The sequence below is a fragment of the Electrophorus electricus genome, chromosome 8 (genome assembly GCF_041902795.1).
Source record: "Electrophorus electricus isolate QZ-2024a chromosome 8, ASM4190279v1, whole genome shotgun sequence".
Taxonomy (NCBI): domain Eukaryota; kingdom Metazoa; phylum Chordata; class Actinopteri; order Gymnotiformes; family Gymnotidae; genus Electrophorus; species Electrophorus electricus.
Genome location: NC_137504.1, coordinates 34,792,501 through 34,805,000, shown reverse-complemented (window position 1 = coordinate 34,805,000; position 12,500 = coordinate 34,792,501). Strand labels below are relative to the sequence as shown.

The window sequence follows — 12,500 nt, the reverse complement described above, 5'->3', positions numbered from 1 at the left end:
CACTAGGCCTTCATTAGGTGTGACATTGGTGAGGTGAACGACCTCCAAGTGTGCAGACTGTGACAGCAGTGAATCAGACGACAGTGAGATGATGTGCTCACAGATACCTGAAAGAGTCTTACACTGCACACAAGAGGGAGAGAGAGAGAGAGATGGAGAGAGAGAGAGAGAGAGAGAGAGAGAGAGAGAGAGAGAGAGGGAGAGAGAGACAGAGAGAGAGAGAGGGAGAGAGAGAGAGAGAGAGAGAGAGAGAGAGAGATGGGGAGAGAGAGAGAGAGAGAGAGAGAGAGAGAGAGAGAGAGAGAGAGAGGGAGAGAGAGAGGGAGAGAGAGAGATGGGGAGAGAGAGAGAGAGAGAGAGAGGCAGAGAGAGAGCGAGAGACACAGTAAGTGAGAGCTGGTTGGTATTTGTTCATGCTTTAAAATAACACTGTAGGTAAGTGTACAATTAAACTTTAAACTTTTTGCCATTGGTATTTCTACCATGGTTAACACACTTACGCCCCCAAACACACGTACTTTCCTAGTGTGTGTGACAATAAGACATTCTGTCCTTTTCACAGAGGTGTTTGTGTGAGTTTATGTGTGGGTGTGTGTGTATATGTCTGCGTTTGTGTGCATGTGTTGATAGACACACTCACCACATGAAGTATCTTATTTTCTGTTTCATACACAGAACAGTCCTGAAACACATGAGTCATGTTGTAATAAACATTTCAGTACAGTCCCATTAATATCAGTACTGCTGTCAGTTCCACTAAGGACCTGGATTCAACTCTAGTTGCTGACATGAAGGTATTTGAACTAAAACGGAATTGTTTCACATGTTACATTGAAGTCATTTGAATGGCATTTAACGTATACAAGGAACAGAATGCATTATGTTTACACCTACGGTCTCCTTCCATAACCCAGGTCTCACACAGGTCTCACACAGGTTTCACACAGCTCTCACACAGCTCACAAAGGTCTCACACAGCTCACACAGGTCTCACACAGATCTCACACAGATCTCACACAGGTCTCACACAGCCCTCACACAGGTCTCACACAGGTCTCAGACAGCACTCACACAGGTTTCACACAGCTCTCACACAGCTCACACAGGTCTCACACAGCTCACACAGGTCTCAGACAGGTCTCACACAGGTCTCACACAGCCCTCACACAGGTCTCACACAGGTCTCACACAGCTCTCACACAGGTCTCACACAGGTCTCACACAGCCCTCACACAGGTCTCACACAGGTCTCACACAGCCCTCACACAGGTCTCACACAGCCCTCACACAGGTCTCACACAGGTCTCACACAGTTCTCACACAGCTCTCACACAGCTCTCACACAGCTCAGACATAGATCACTACTCTCTGGTCTTGCAGGATGATATTGTGAACACATATAAACAGTGTGATGAGCTCGATCTGGTTATTCACAGGAAACAAGTTATTGTGTGCATTTGAATACATGTTCTGTGTCCCTGTGTTACTAAAGGAAAAACAAACATTCACATACACTTACAAACACAGATAATATCCATTATACAACACACACACTCACACATACACAAACACACCTGTTGTACTATAGTGGTTAATTCTACACACACCTGTTGTACTATAGTGGTTAACTACACACACACACACCTGTTGTACTATAGTGGTCAACTGTACACACACACACACACACCTGTAGTATTATAGTGGTTAACTTTACACACACACACATACACCTGTTGTACAATAGTGGTTAACTCTACACACCTGCTGTACTGTAGTGGTTATTCCACACACACCTGTTGTACTATAGTGGTTAACTCTGCACACCTGTTGTACTATAGTGGTTAACTCTACACACACCTGTTGTACTATAGTGGTTCATTCTACACACCTGTTGTACTATAGTGGTTAATTCTACACACACACACCTGTTGTACTATAGTGATTAATTCTACACACACTTGTACTATAGTGGTTAATTCTACACACACCTGTTGTACTATAGTGGTTAACTCTACACACCTGTTGTACTATAGTGGTTAACTCTACACACCTGTTGTATTATAGTGGTTAACTCTACACACCTGTTGTACTATAGTGGTTAACTCTAGACAGAGTTGGACAATGTTGTTCTTCAGCACCGAATATTCAGTGACACTGACAAACGGTGACCTGCAAATGAAACAAACACACACGCACAGAAATGAGTACACTAATACTCTATAACCTACACTACCAAATATAGATGTGGTGCTGGCTACACCTGCTACTAATCCTGAGGGGCGGGGCAGGGCAGGGCGGGGCAGGGCGCGGCAGGGCGGGGCTAGGACTCCCAGGATACCCTGCGCCTCCACACAGACTGTAAATTTTTTTTATGTTTAAATGTTTAATATGTTGTTAGTGGGTTTTTGTGTGTGTTTAGGGTGCTTTTTAGTTTTTGGTCATTGTAGTGTTTATCTTCCCCTGTCCCCTATTTAGTTAAGCTTCTGTTATGTTTGCTGTCTGCACTTTTGCAATAAAGTGGTGTTAATAAAGTAGTGTTACAGAAATAAATCAGTGTTTAGTAGTGGTATTAATAAAGTGGTGTTAACAGAGTGGTGTTAATAAAGTGATGTTAGTAGAGTGGTGTTAAAGATGGTATTAATAAAACAATGTTAGTTGAGTGGTGTTAATAACGTGGTGTTAATAAAGCAGCGTTAATAGAGTTGTATTGATAAAGTGGTGTTAGTAAAATGGTGTTAATAAAGTGTTATTAATAGAGTTGTGTTAATAAAGTGGTGTTATTGTAGTGGTGTTAACAGAGTGGTGTTAATAAAGTGGTGTTATTGAAGTGGTGTTAACAGAGTCTTGTTAATAGAGTGGCGTTATTAGAGTGATGTTAATAAAGTGGTGTTAATATAGTGTTTCTTGAGAGGTCTTCTTCAGCTACAATAATTTTTTTTAATTGACAGTCATGAATCAGTGCGGGTGGAGTTCTGAGTCTTTCATGGTGTTTTGAACTTGATTTCCATAGTATAACATAAAATTCCCATTGAATAATGAATTCCCACTGTATTCCCATAGCATAACATAGCTCTCATAACATTTCCACAATGCAACACTGATCCTGTACAGGTCATATCATTCCTGTAATATTCCATAATATTGTCATAACAACTCTAGAAACATTTACATAATGTAACATAACTCCCATAACAGTGTAACGTAACTCCCATAACAGTGCTGTAGTGTAGCATAACATAAAACTTTTCCATGGCATAACACATTGGTTCCTGGGGTGTTAGTGAAGCCAGGTTAGTCAGCTCTGAATGGGAATTTAACTCCCATTTGATTTGAGGAGTTTGAGCTGGATGTGAAGGGTTATGAGCTGGATTTGAGCTTGTGTGTATACGGTACATGTGTGATGTGTGTGGTGTCTGTTGTATGTGGTATGTGGTAATGTGTGTGGTGAGTGTGTTGAGTGTGGTTTGTATGTGATGTGTGTGTTATGTGGTGTTTTGTGTGTGTGTGTGTGTGTGTGTGTGTGTGTATGTGTGTGTGTGAGATGTGTTTTGTATTTGTGTGGCATGTGGTAAGTGGTGTATGTGGTGTTGTTGTGTGAAATTGGGTGTGTGATGTGTGTGTTTTATGTGTTAGGCTACATGTCAATACCCCTGTGGTACCATCTGTATCATAGACACAATGCAATTTAACATGATCCAGCACAATTTAACACGATCCAGCACAATTCAGATCACTATAGTTCAGTACAGTTCACTTTACTTCAGTTCACTTTAATTCAGTTCAGTTCATTTTACTTCAGTTCAGTTCATTTCAGCTAAGGGCTCTTTTGGTCACTAAGACTGTCAGTTCAACTTCATTCCATTGAATTTGAGCCAATACAAGGCTTGATTTCACACCAGCATCACGCTATTAAAATTGTGTTTATTAAAAAGGGTTCAGAGTGATAGTCACTCGACATTCCCTTCCTGGACTCACATGTGTGAGTTCAGCTCAGTTCATGGAGAGAATCCAGCTTACCTGTCCAGCCACGCCAGCAGGTTTTTAGCTGCTCCTATCAGGTCGACCACAGATGTGAGGAAGTCATTGGGCAGTCTCCGTGATGCCCTGCCATCATAGTGACCCCCTCGGCGACGGCCAGTGATGAAGTTCTGGAGGTTCTTGGCAGAGGCATTAAGCTTGTGAGAGAGAGAGCGCAGACTCTCAGTCTCCAACCCGTAGTTCTGGAGGGGAAAGTTCATCGGGGTTAAAGTGTAGGTGTGTGTGTGTGTGTGTGTGTGTGTGTGTGTGTTTATTTGTAGTTTGTTAGTTGCAGGTTTCTTGACTGTTTATTCATGCTGTGTCTAATTCCCAGTAACAGACAAACACACTACTGATCTTTACACAGTCCATAGCACACAGACACACTCACTACTGACCCTAACACAACCTACAGAACACAGTCACACACACACTTCTGACCCTAACACAGCCTACAGCACACAGACACATTCACTAGTGACCCTAACACAACCTACAGAACACAGACGCACACACACTACTGACCCTAACACAGCCTACAGCACATAGACGCACACACACTACTGACCCTAACACAGCCTACAGCACACAGACACACTCACTACTGACCCTAACACAACCTACAGAACACAGTCGCACACACACTTCTGACCCTAACACAGCCTACAGCACACAGACACACTCACTACTGACCCTAACACAACCTACAGAACACAGTCGCACACACACTTCTGACCCTAACACAGCCTACAGCACACAGACACACTCACTAGTGACCCTAACACAACCTACAGAACACAGACGCACACACACTACTGACCCTAACACAGCCTACAGCGCACACTCACTGCTGACCCTAACACAACCTACAGTACACAGACACACACACACTACTGACCCTAACCCAGCCCACAGTACACAGACACACTCACTACTGACCCTAACACAGCCCACAGCACACAGACACACTCACTACTGACCCTAACACAGCCTACAGCACACAGACGCACACACACTACTGACCCTAACACAATCTACAGCACATAGACACACACACACTACTGATCCTAACACAACCTACAGCACACAGACGCAGAAACACTACTGACCCTAACACAATCTACAGCACATAGACGCACACCCACTACTGAACCTAACACAGCCTACAGCACACAGACACACTCACTACTGACCCTAACACATCCCACAGCAGACACACTCACTACTGACCATAACACTCTCGTGCACACAGGCACACAGACACACTCACTACTGACCCTAACACAGCACACAGCATAGTTTTTGCAGAGAGCCCCAGCAGACTCTAGATTCACTACTGTCTGTAGCAGGTAAAATTTTGTTTTGCACAATTTGCGCAAACACATACACACACACACACACACACACACACACACACACACACACATACCTACACCCACACACGCACACACACACACACACACACACACACACACACACACACACCTACACACCTACCCACACACGCACACACACACACACACACACACACACACATGCGCACACACACACACACACACACACACACACACACAGACACACACACAGACACGCACACAGACACACACACAGACACGCACACAGACACGCGCACACACACACAGACACACACACAGACACGCACACAGACACGCGCACACACACACAGACACGCACACAGACACGCACACAGACTCACCAGTGCACATAGCAGGTCCACGGCCTCCAGGATGAGCTCCTGGTGGCCGATGCGTGTAACACCGAGCTCCTCCAGCTCCTGGTGAGTGATGTGGAGGATCTGTTCCCCTGAGACCTGCTCACGCTCAAACATCCACATGTACTGCAGCAGACAATCGTCCAGCCCTGGGGGGGGAGGGAGAGGGGGATGAAGAGAGAGAGAGGGGTGAAGAAAGAGAAAGGGGGATGAAGGGAAGTGAAGAGACAAGAGAGAATAGTGAAAATAGATAAACAGAGACACCAGCTTTGACAGAGTGTGTTTGAGCTGATTTGGTGCAATGGCATGTTTCAAGTGTCAGTTAAAATGAAGAGTGAATATTATTAGTACTTCAGTTACTGGGGTGAGACTGTAGATCTCCCTGCTGTGATAAACCGCTCTCAATACAACACTCGGATACAAAGTTAAAGCACACACACACACACACACACACACAGAGTGAGCTTAGACTGGCCTGAAGATGGTGGGGTGACTCAGAAAAACACACATGCGCACACAATCACAAAGGCGCAGGCACGTGTGCACACACACGCACACACACACACACGCACGCACGCACGCACGCACGCACGCACACACACACACACACACACACACGCACGCACGCACGCACACACACATACATGCATGTGTGCCATGCATGTAATTCCTCTGGTACTAAGGTAAGGAGTGGAGAGGAACCCCACTGTTATATATTATTATATATTATTATATAATATTATATATTATTATATAATATTATATATTATATATTATTATATATTATATATTATTATATAATATTATATATTATATATTATTATATTATATAATATTATATATTGTTATATATTATTATATATTATTATATATTGGCTAAACTGTAAATCACAGGTTTTTTTACTGCTTAGTTTCATAGTGACCCTAAACTATATATACACTTATATAAGCAGCTACATAAATTACTGTTGTCCAGGGTGACTTACAAAAGCACTTTCAGAAAAACAGAATGGAAGAAAAAATAAACAAATACAAACAAGAAATAAATACAGGAAAAAATTACACATAAGAGAAACACACAAAATATAAATCCATACAAGAAAATATATATACACAAGAAAAAGTACACAAATACACAAAAGAAATAAACACAGAGGAAAAATGAATACACACGTGAAATACAGCAAATAAATACACACAAGTAAAAGTATACATTCACATTTAAAGCCTTTATTAGCCACTTGTACAATAGTGCTTAGTTGTTTCTGTAGACCCAAGGAAGAGCCCTTATACTGAAGTACTACCCTGTTACTCTACACACCTGTTGGAGGGAATACACACAAGGGAAATACATTATTCTGGTGGAATACTGAAGTGACTGGATCATTCAATGCTTCTTGAAGAGGTGTGTGTTCAGTGTGTTTGTGAAGACAGCAGGACCCTGTACATACAGGTGGTCAGAGCTCACACCTCCATCTGGTGCAGGTACGGAGGAGTCTTTAGACCTGTCTTCCCTGTCTCTTAAGTGATGCTGGTTGCCGTGGTGATGTACTACAGGTGGTTTGGGTAGCTCAGCTCTATGATACTCTAGACATAGAGATGCTTGTCAGCTTTGTTTACCTCTATCACCTAGCAACCAGTTGGACGGAGAGTGTGGAGGGTGTGGGTTTGCCCTGGTCCATGGTGCTCACACAGTGCCTGTTAGGGCTTGTTTGCTGGGAACAGGAGACAGAACAGGAAAAAGCTCCCAGAGATAACAAGCTTGGCATTTTAAGAACATTTTTATAGTATTCATGATTTATGTTATTTTAATATTCTACTTCTTTGTCATGTCAGTAAGCACTAATGGCTCGTTTAGAGTTCAGATTTGGGACTGGACTCAACATCAGGATGCCAGGACTTCAGACCAAACAGGATGTCAGGACTTCAGACCAAACAGGATGTCAGGACTTCAGACCAATCAGGATATCAGGACTTCAGACCAAACAGAATGTCAGGACTTCAGACCAATCAGGATGTCAGGACTTCAGGCCAAATGGGATGTCAGGACTTCAGACCAAACGGGATGTCAGGACTTCAGACCAATTAGGATGTCAGGACTTCAGGCCAAATGGGATGTCAGGACTTCAGACCAATTAGGATATCAGGACTTCAGACCAATTAGGATGTCAGGACTTCAGACCTATTACTTTTACACTGACATCTTCCTCTAATTAATGTGTATGTTTGTCATTTCCCACGTGGAAACTTTTAAACATGCAGCGAGAGAAACACACACATCCTCCACGGCACATAACGCAGGGACAGGCTTCTCCAGATAAATCTTTGTTACCACGGTAACCAACAAACAAGTCTACAAACAGCTGGGGGAATGCTGGGACAGCTTGCTGTCCCTGTAAATGGTTACTGGCTGCAAGGTTCCATGAACAGTTAGCAGGCCTCTGAAAACAATGAGGCTTAAGTCCAAGACTCAAGGGCTGTGCCTCCTTGGACAAAATGCAATTAAGTGAGTGAAATGAACTCAGAAGACATCAGCTGTGAGATAATACAAATGACACACTGTGATCTACGGCACCCTCAGCGGGAGGCCAAACTTTCAGCTCCGCCGTTTGGAATGGTGCCAGCTATCGCTATGCAACAGCAGTGCTGGAACGGCCTAAGATTCCCGACCTGTCCTGTTGTCCTTGTCTGGATTTCCAGAGGGAATAACAGGTGGAGTCATCTCCTTTTGGAATTAGTCTTTCCAAAACAAAACAAAACAAAACCTTAAACACAGGAGACTGTTTCCAGACAAGATTTACTAGATGTACTTTCGTTAGTGTGTTAGTGCGTTAGTGCATGTGTTAGTATGTTAGTGCATTCTTGTGTTAGTGCACTAGTGCACTAGTGCATTAGTGCATTTGTGTGTTGGTGCATTAGTGTGTTAGTGCATATACCTGTGCTCATGTGGGCAGTGGTAGCTCAGTGGTTAAGGTACTTGAGTTGTAATTGGAAACCCTCAATTAACCCTCAATTGCTCAAGTTGTACTCAGTCATAATTGTAAGTCGCTTTGGATAAAAGCATCAGCTAAATGCTGTAAATGGAAATGTCATCTTCCTCATACTTGAGCCCACTGGCCCCCTCACGACAGTGGAAGCTGTGTGGTAGTGAGCTTGGTGGTGGAGCAACTCTGACGTCTGATTAACCTACACCTACAGAAGTCTGATGGAGTCACACAGGATGATGTCTGATTACCCTACATCTAAGGGAGGCTGATGGAGTCACCAAGGATAATGTCTGATTAACCTCAGGCATTCAATATCTCCAATCTTCGCTCGCCTAGCTGCTCTGCACAGCTGGATTCAACACCATATATCACAAAATCCTTCTAGACACTTTAGGAAATCTTGCCAGGGTCAAACTCTTCTGCTTCAGTCTGTCAGTTTAGACCGCGATTCTGTGTGTGACGTCTCTCTGGGTGGATGGAGGTGGAGTTTCTCTCCACTGTGACATGGAGATCAGCCTTTTACTTTCCTAATATGAGCCAGGAACCTGAAGCACGGTATGACACACAGTGCAGCAGTGTGTGTGTGTGTGTGTGTGTGTGTGTGTGTGTGTGTGTGTCCCCTTCAGTTTAATATGCTCTTACACTCATGAGCACTTCCGTTCTGTCGATGACTTCTGGCAGCAATTAGTCCATGAATAGGACGTACACACACGTACACATGTACACACACTCACACATACACATGTACACACACGCGCGTGCACACATGCACACACACATACACACACACGTACACCCATGAACACACACACACACGGACACACACGTACGCATGTACACTCATGCACACACGCATGTGCACACACATGCACACATACATACATACACGTGTGTGTATGCACACACACAAACACAAACACACACACACAAATGCTCATATACACATACACACACAGACTGGCACATGCACTTACACACACAGATACATATATACACACACACACACACAAAATACATGAAGATATTACATTGTGCACTCTCGCACAAACAGAGAGACAAACGTGCATGATGTCATTTCTACACATGTAAATGCACACAATTCAGTTGGGCTGCGTCCAAATCTATACAATAAAGGTTGTATAGATTTACATCATTTAAGTCATGTAGCAGCAAATAGCAGCTGAACGTACAGCACTGCAATGCTCAGTGTTCAAATCAATGTTGCTTGTGAAACTGACACCAACAAAAGTGTTCAGATTGATTCCACATGCAGTGATACATCCAATGTCGCACGTAACACAGAATGGTGAGTCTAAAACAGATTGTATACTTTCACATAATACAGTTACCATGGTTAAAAATGTAATAATCACATTGATGGTAAACTTACATATATAGTTACCACGGTTAAAGGTTTAATAAGCACATTGATGGTAAACTTACATATATAGTTACCACGGTTAAAGGTTTAATAAGCACATTGATGGTAAACTTACATATATAGTTACCACGGTTAAAGGTTTAATAAGCACATTGATGGTAAACTTTCATATATACAGTTACTACAGTTAAAAGTGTAATAAGCACATTGATGATATACTTTCACATATACAGTTACCACGGTTAAAGGTGTACTAAGCACATTTATGATATACTTTCATATATACAGTTACCACAGTTAAAAGTGTAATAAGCACATTGCTCACACGTCACTGGAGACAATTTGCTACTCAAAAAATGGAACACTCTGCTAATATTCATTTTTTCACAAAAGGTCTGGTGAATGCAGAAATTAAATGGTTTTCCCACTGCATTGATGCTAGCTCACAGGTTATGAAGAAGAAGTGCAAACCATGGAGTGGACAGATAGATGGGTTTCTCAGATAGACTGGTCCAGTTTTAGACCCGACAGAGGGGTCCAGTTTTAGACCCGACAGAGGGGTCCAGTTTTAGACCCGACAGAGGGGTCCAGTTTTAGACCAGACAGAGGGGTCCAGTTTTAGGCCAGACAGATTGGTTTCTCAGACAGTTGTGTCCAGTTTTAGACCAGTCAGATGGGTTTCTCAGACAGATGTGTCCAGTTTTAGACCAGTCAGATGGGTTTCTCAGATCCTCCATCTGGAAGAACACCTGGACAGACACATATCTGTCACCCTTCTGGAGTGAACCAGTAGTTGCGTTCCACTGATTAATAAAATTTTATTCACCGGCTGACTGCAGAACAACTGACTGCAACAGTGTGAAAATACCAAAGAGAGAAAAAACTTCAGCTCTTGGTGGTCAGCACAGCCTTTCCTTCCCAAAAAGAGGAAAGAGGAATTTTGTTGCCTTCTGTGCACTACCCCAGACTCAAATACTGCAAATAGGTGCCAAATTTGGTGAGTAAAATATTAATTTAAATGACAGATTTCTAGATGAAATAGGTCAGCTTTATTAACTAGGTTCTGTTGATAATTGCGTGTGCTGAAGTGTAATATGTCCATGCCAACATGTCCTGCTTTTGGGTTTTATTAAAGTCGCTATGCTAGCAGCACCCCCCCCTCGACCCCACCCCTCCAAAACCATGCCCTCTGCTTGCTGACACAGGCCATGCCTTCCCTCTGTAGTACATTTATTGAAGTTCAGAAAGCATGTCTACTTTCAGACATCTTCCCCTGATGTGATTAAGCCTCTCTCATAAAACAGTAATATAGATGTGTCACGCTTAAATATACAGCCATTTCAAATCTCACATGCATAGGTAAGAGATCATTGAGAATGTTGTCCACAATCAGTAAAGCAAATTCCTAAATGAAAATGATGACGTCTTTCAGTAGGGTGCCTGGCCATATCAGCGCACTGAGTTTGACCTGAATGACGTCTGTCTGAACAGCAGTAAAACGTCTCTGCTGTGACTGACGCTGTCAGTCATAATGTCCTCGCAGACAAACTGCAGGAAGAAGCAGGACTCTGAACAAGTCCTTCTCATAGCATACTCTAAAGGCAGGCCACTGGCAGTCCTGAATCTCAGTGAACGTCCTGAATCTCAGTGAACATCCTGAATCTCAGAAACCGTCCTGAATCTCAGAAACCGTCCTGAATCTCAGTGAAAGTCCTGAATCTCAGTGAACATCCTGAATCTCAGAAACCGTCCTGAATCTCAGAAACCGTCCTGAATCTCAGTGAAAGTCCTGAATCTCAGTGAACATCCTGAATCTCAGAAACCGTCCTGAATCTCAGAAACCGTCCTGAATCTCAGTGAAAGTCCTGAATCTCAGTGAACATCCTGAATCTCAGAAACCGTCCTGAATCTCAGAAACCGTCCTGAATCTCAGTGAAAGTCCTGAATCTCAGTGAACATCCTGAATCTCAGAAACCGTCCTGAATCTCAGTGAAAGTCCTGAGATTCCTCTGTCCTCTGGTGTCCCACAAGGATCTAATTTTGGGTTCCTCTTGTTAAATGTATATATGTTTCCACTAAGCCAATCCTTAAAACAGTAAAATAGCTTATAGCTATGTAGACATTAGGCATTTATCCAGCTCTCTCCCAAATGACTACGGTTCTATCTGCTCTTTGTACCTAGAGATAATAAATAAATAGATGAGAGGAGAATGAATAAAATGCAGTGATTATATTTGGTAGTAAAGGACAAGGGCTCAGTGCTCACCTTGACACCAGAGCTCTGAAGACTAATGACCAGGTCAGACACCTGGATGTAATAGTGCATTTGAATCTGAACTTCAGAAGTCAAATCAAATCAGTAACAAAGCAAGAATATGGACTA

At 42.9% G+C, this 12,500-nt stretch overlaps 1 protein-coding gene across 1 annotated transcript in view; it reads right to left on the bottom strand.

Moving 5' to 3' along the window:
• LOC113568548 (connector enhancer of kinase suppressor of ras 2) overlaps window positions 1-12,500 on the bottom strand; it is a 32,028-nt gene that overhangs the window by 16,811 nt on the left and 2,717 nt on the right. Inside the window, exons 2-6 of the mRNA XM_035526776.2 lie at window positions 5,735-5,898; window positions 4,018-4,220; window positions 2,082-2,169; window positions 641-682; window positions 4-123 (exon numbers count right to left, since the gene is read on the bottom strand). Of these exons, the coding sequence (XP_035382669.1) occupies window positions 4-123; window positions 641-682; window positions 2,082-2,169; window positions 4,018-4,220; window positions 5,735-5,898 (617 nt within the window). The remainder of the gene's footprint in view (window positions 1-3; window positions 124-640; window positions 683-2,081; window positions 2,170-4,017; window positions 4,221-5,734; window positions 5,899-12,500) is intronic.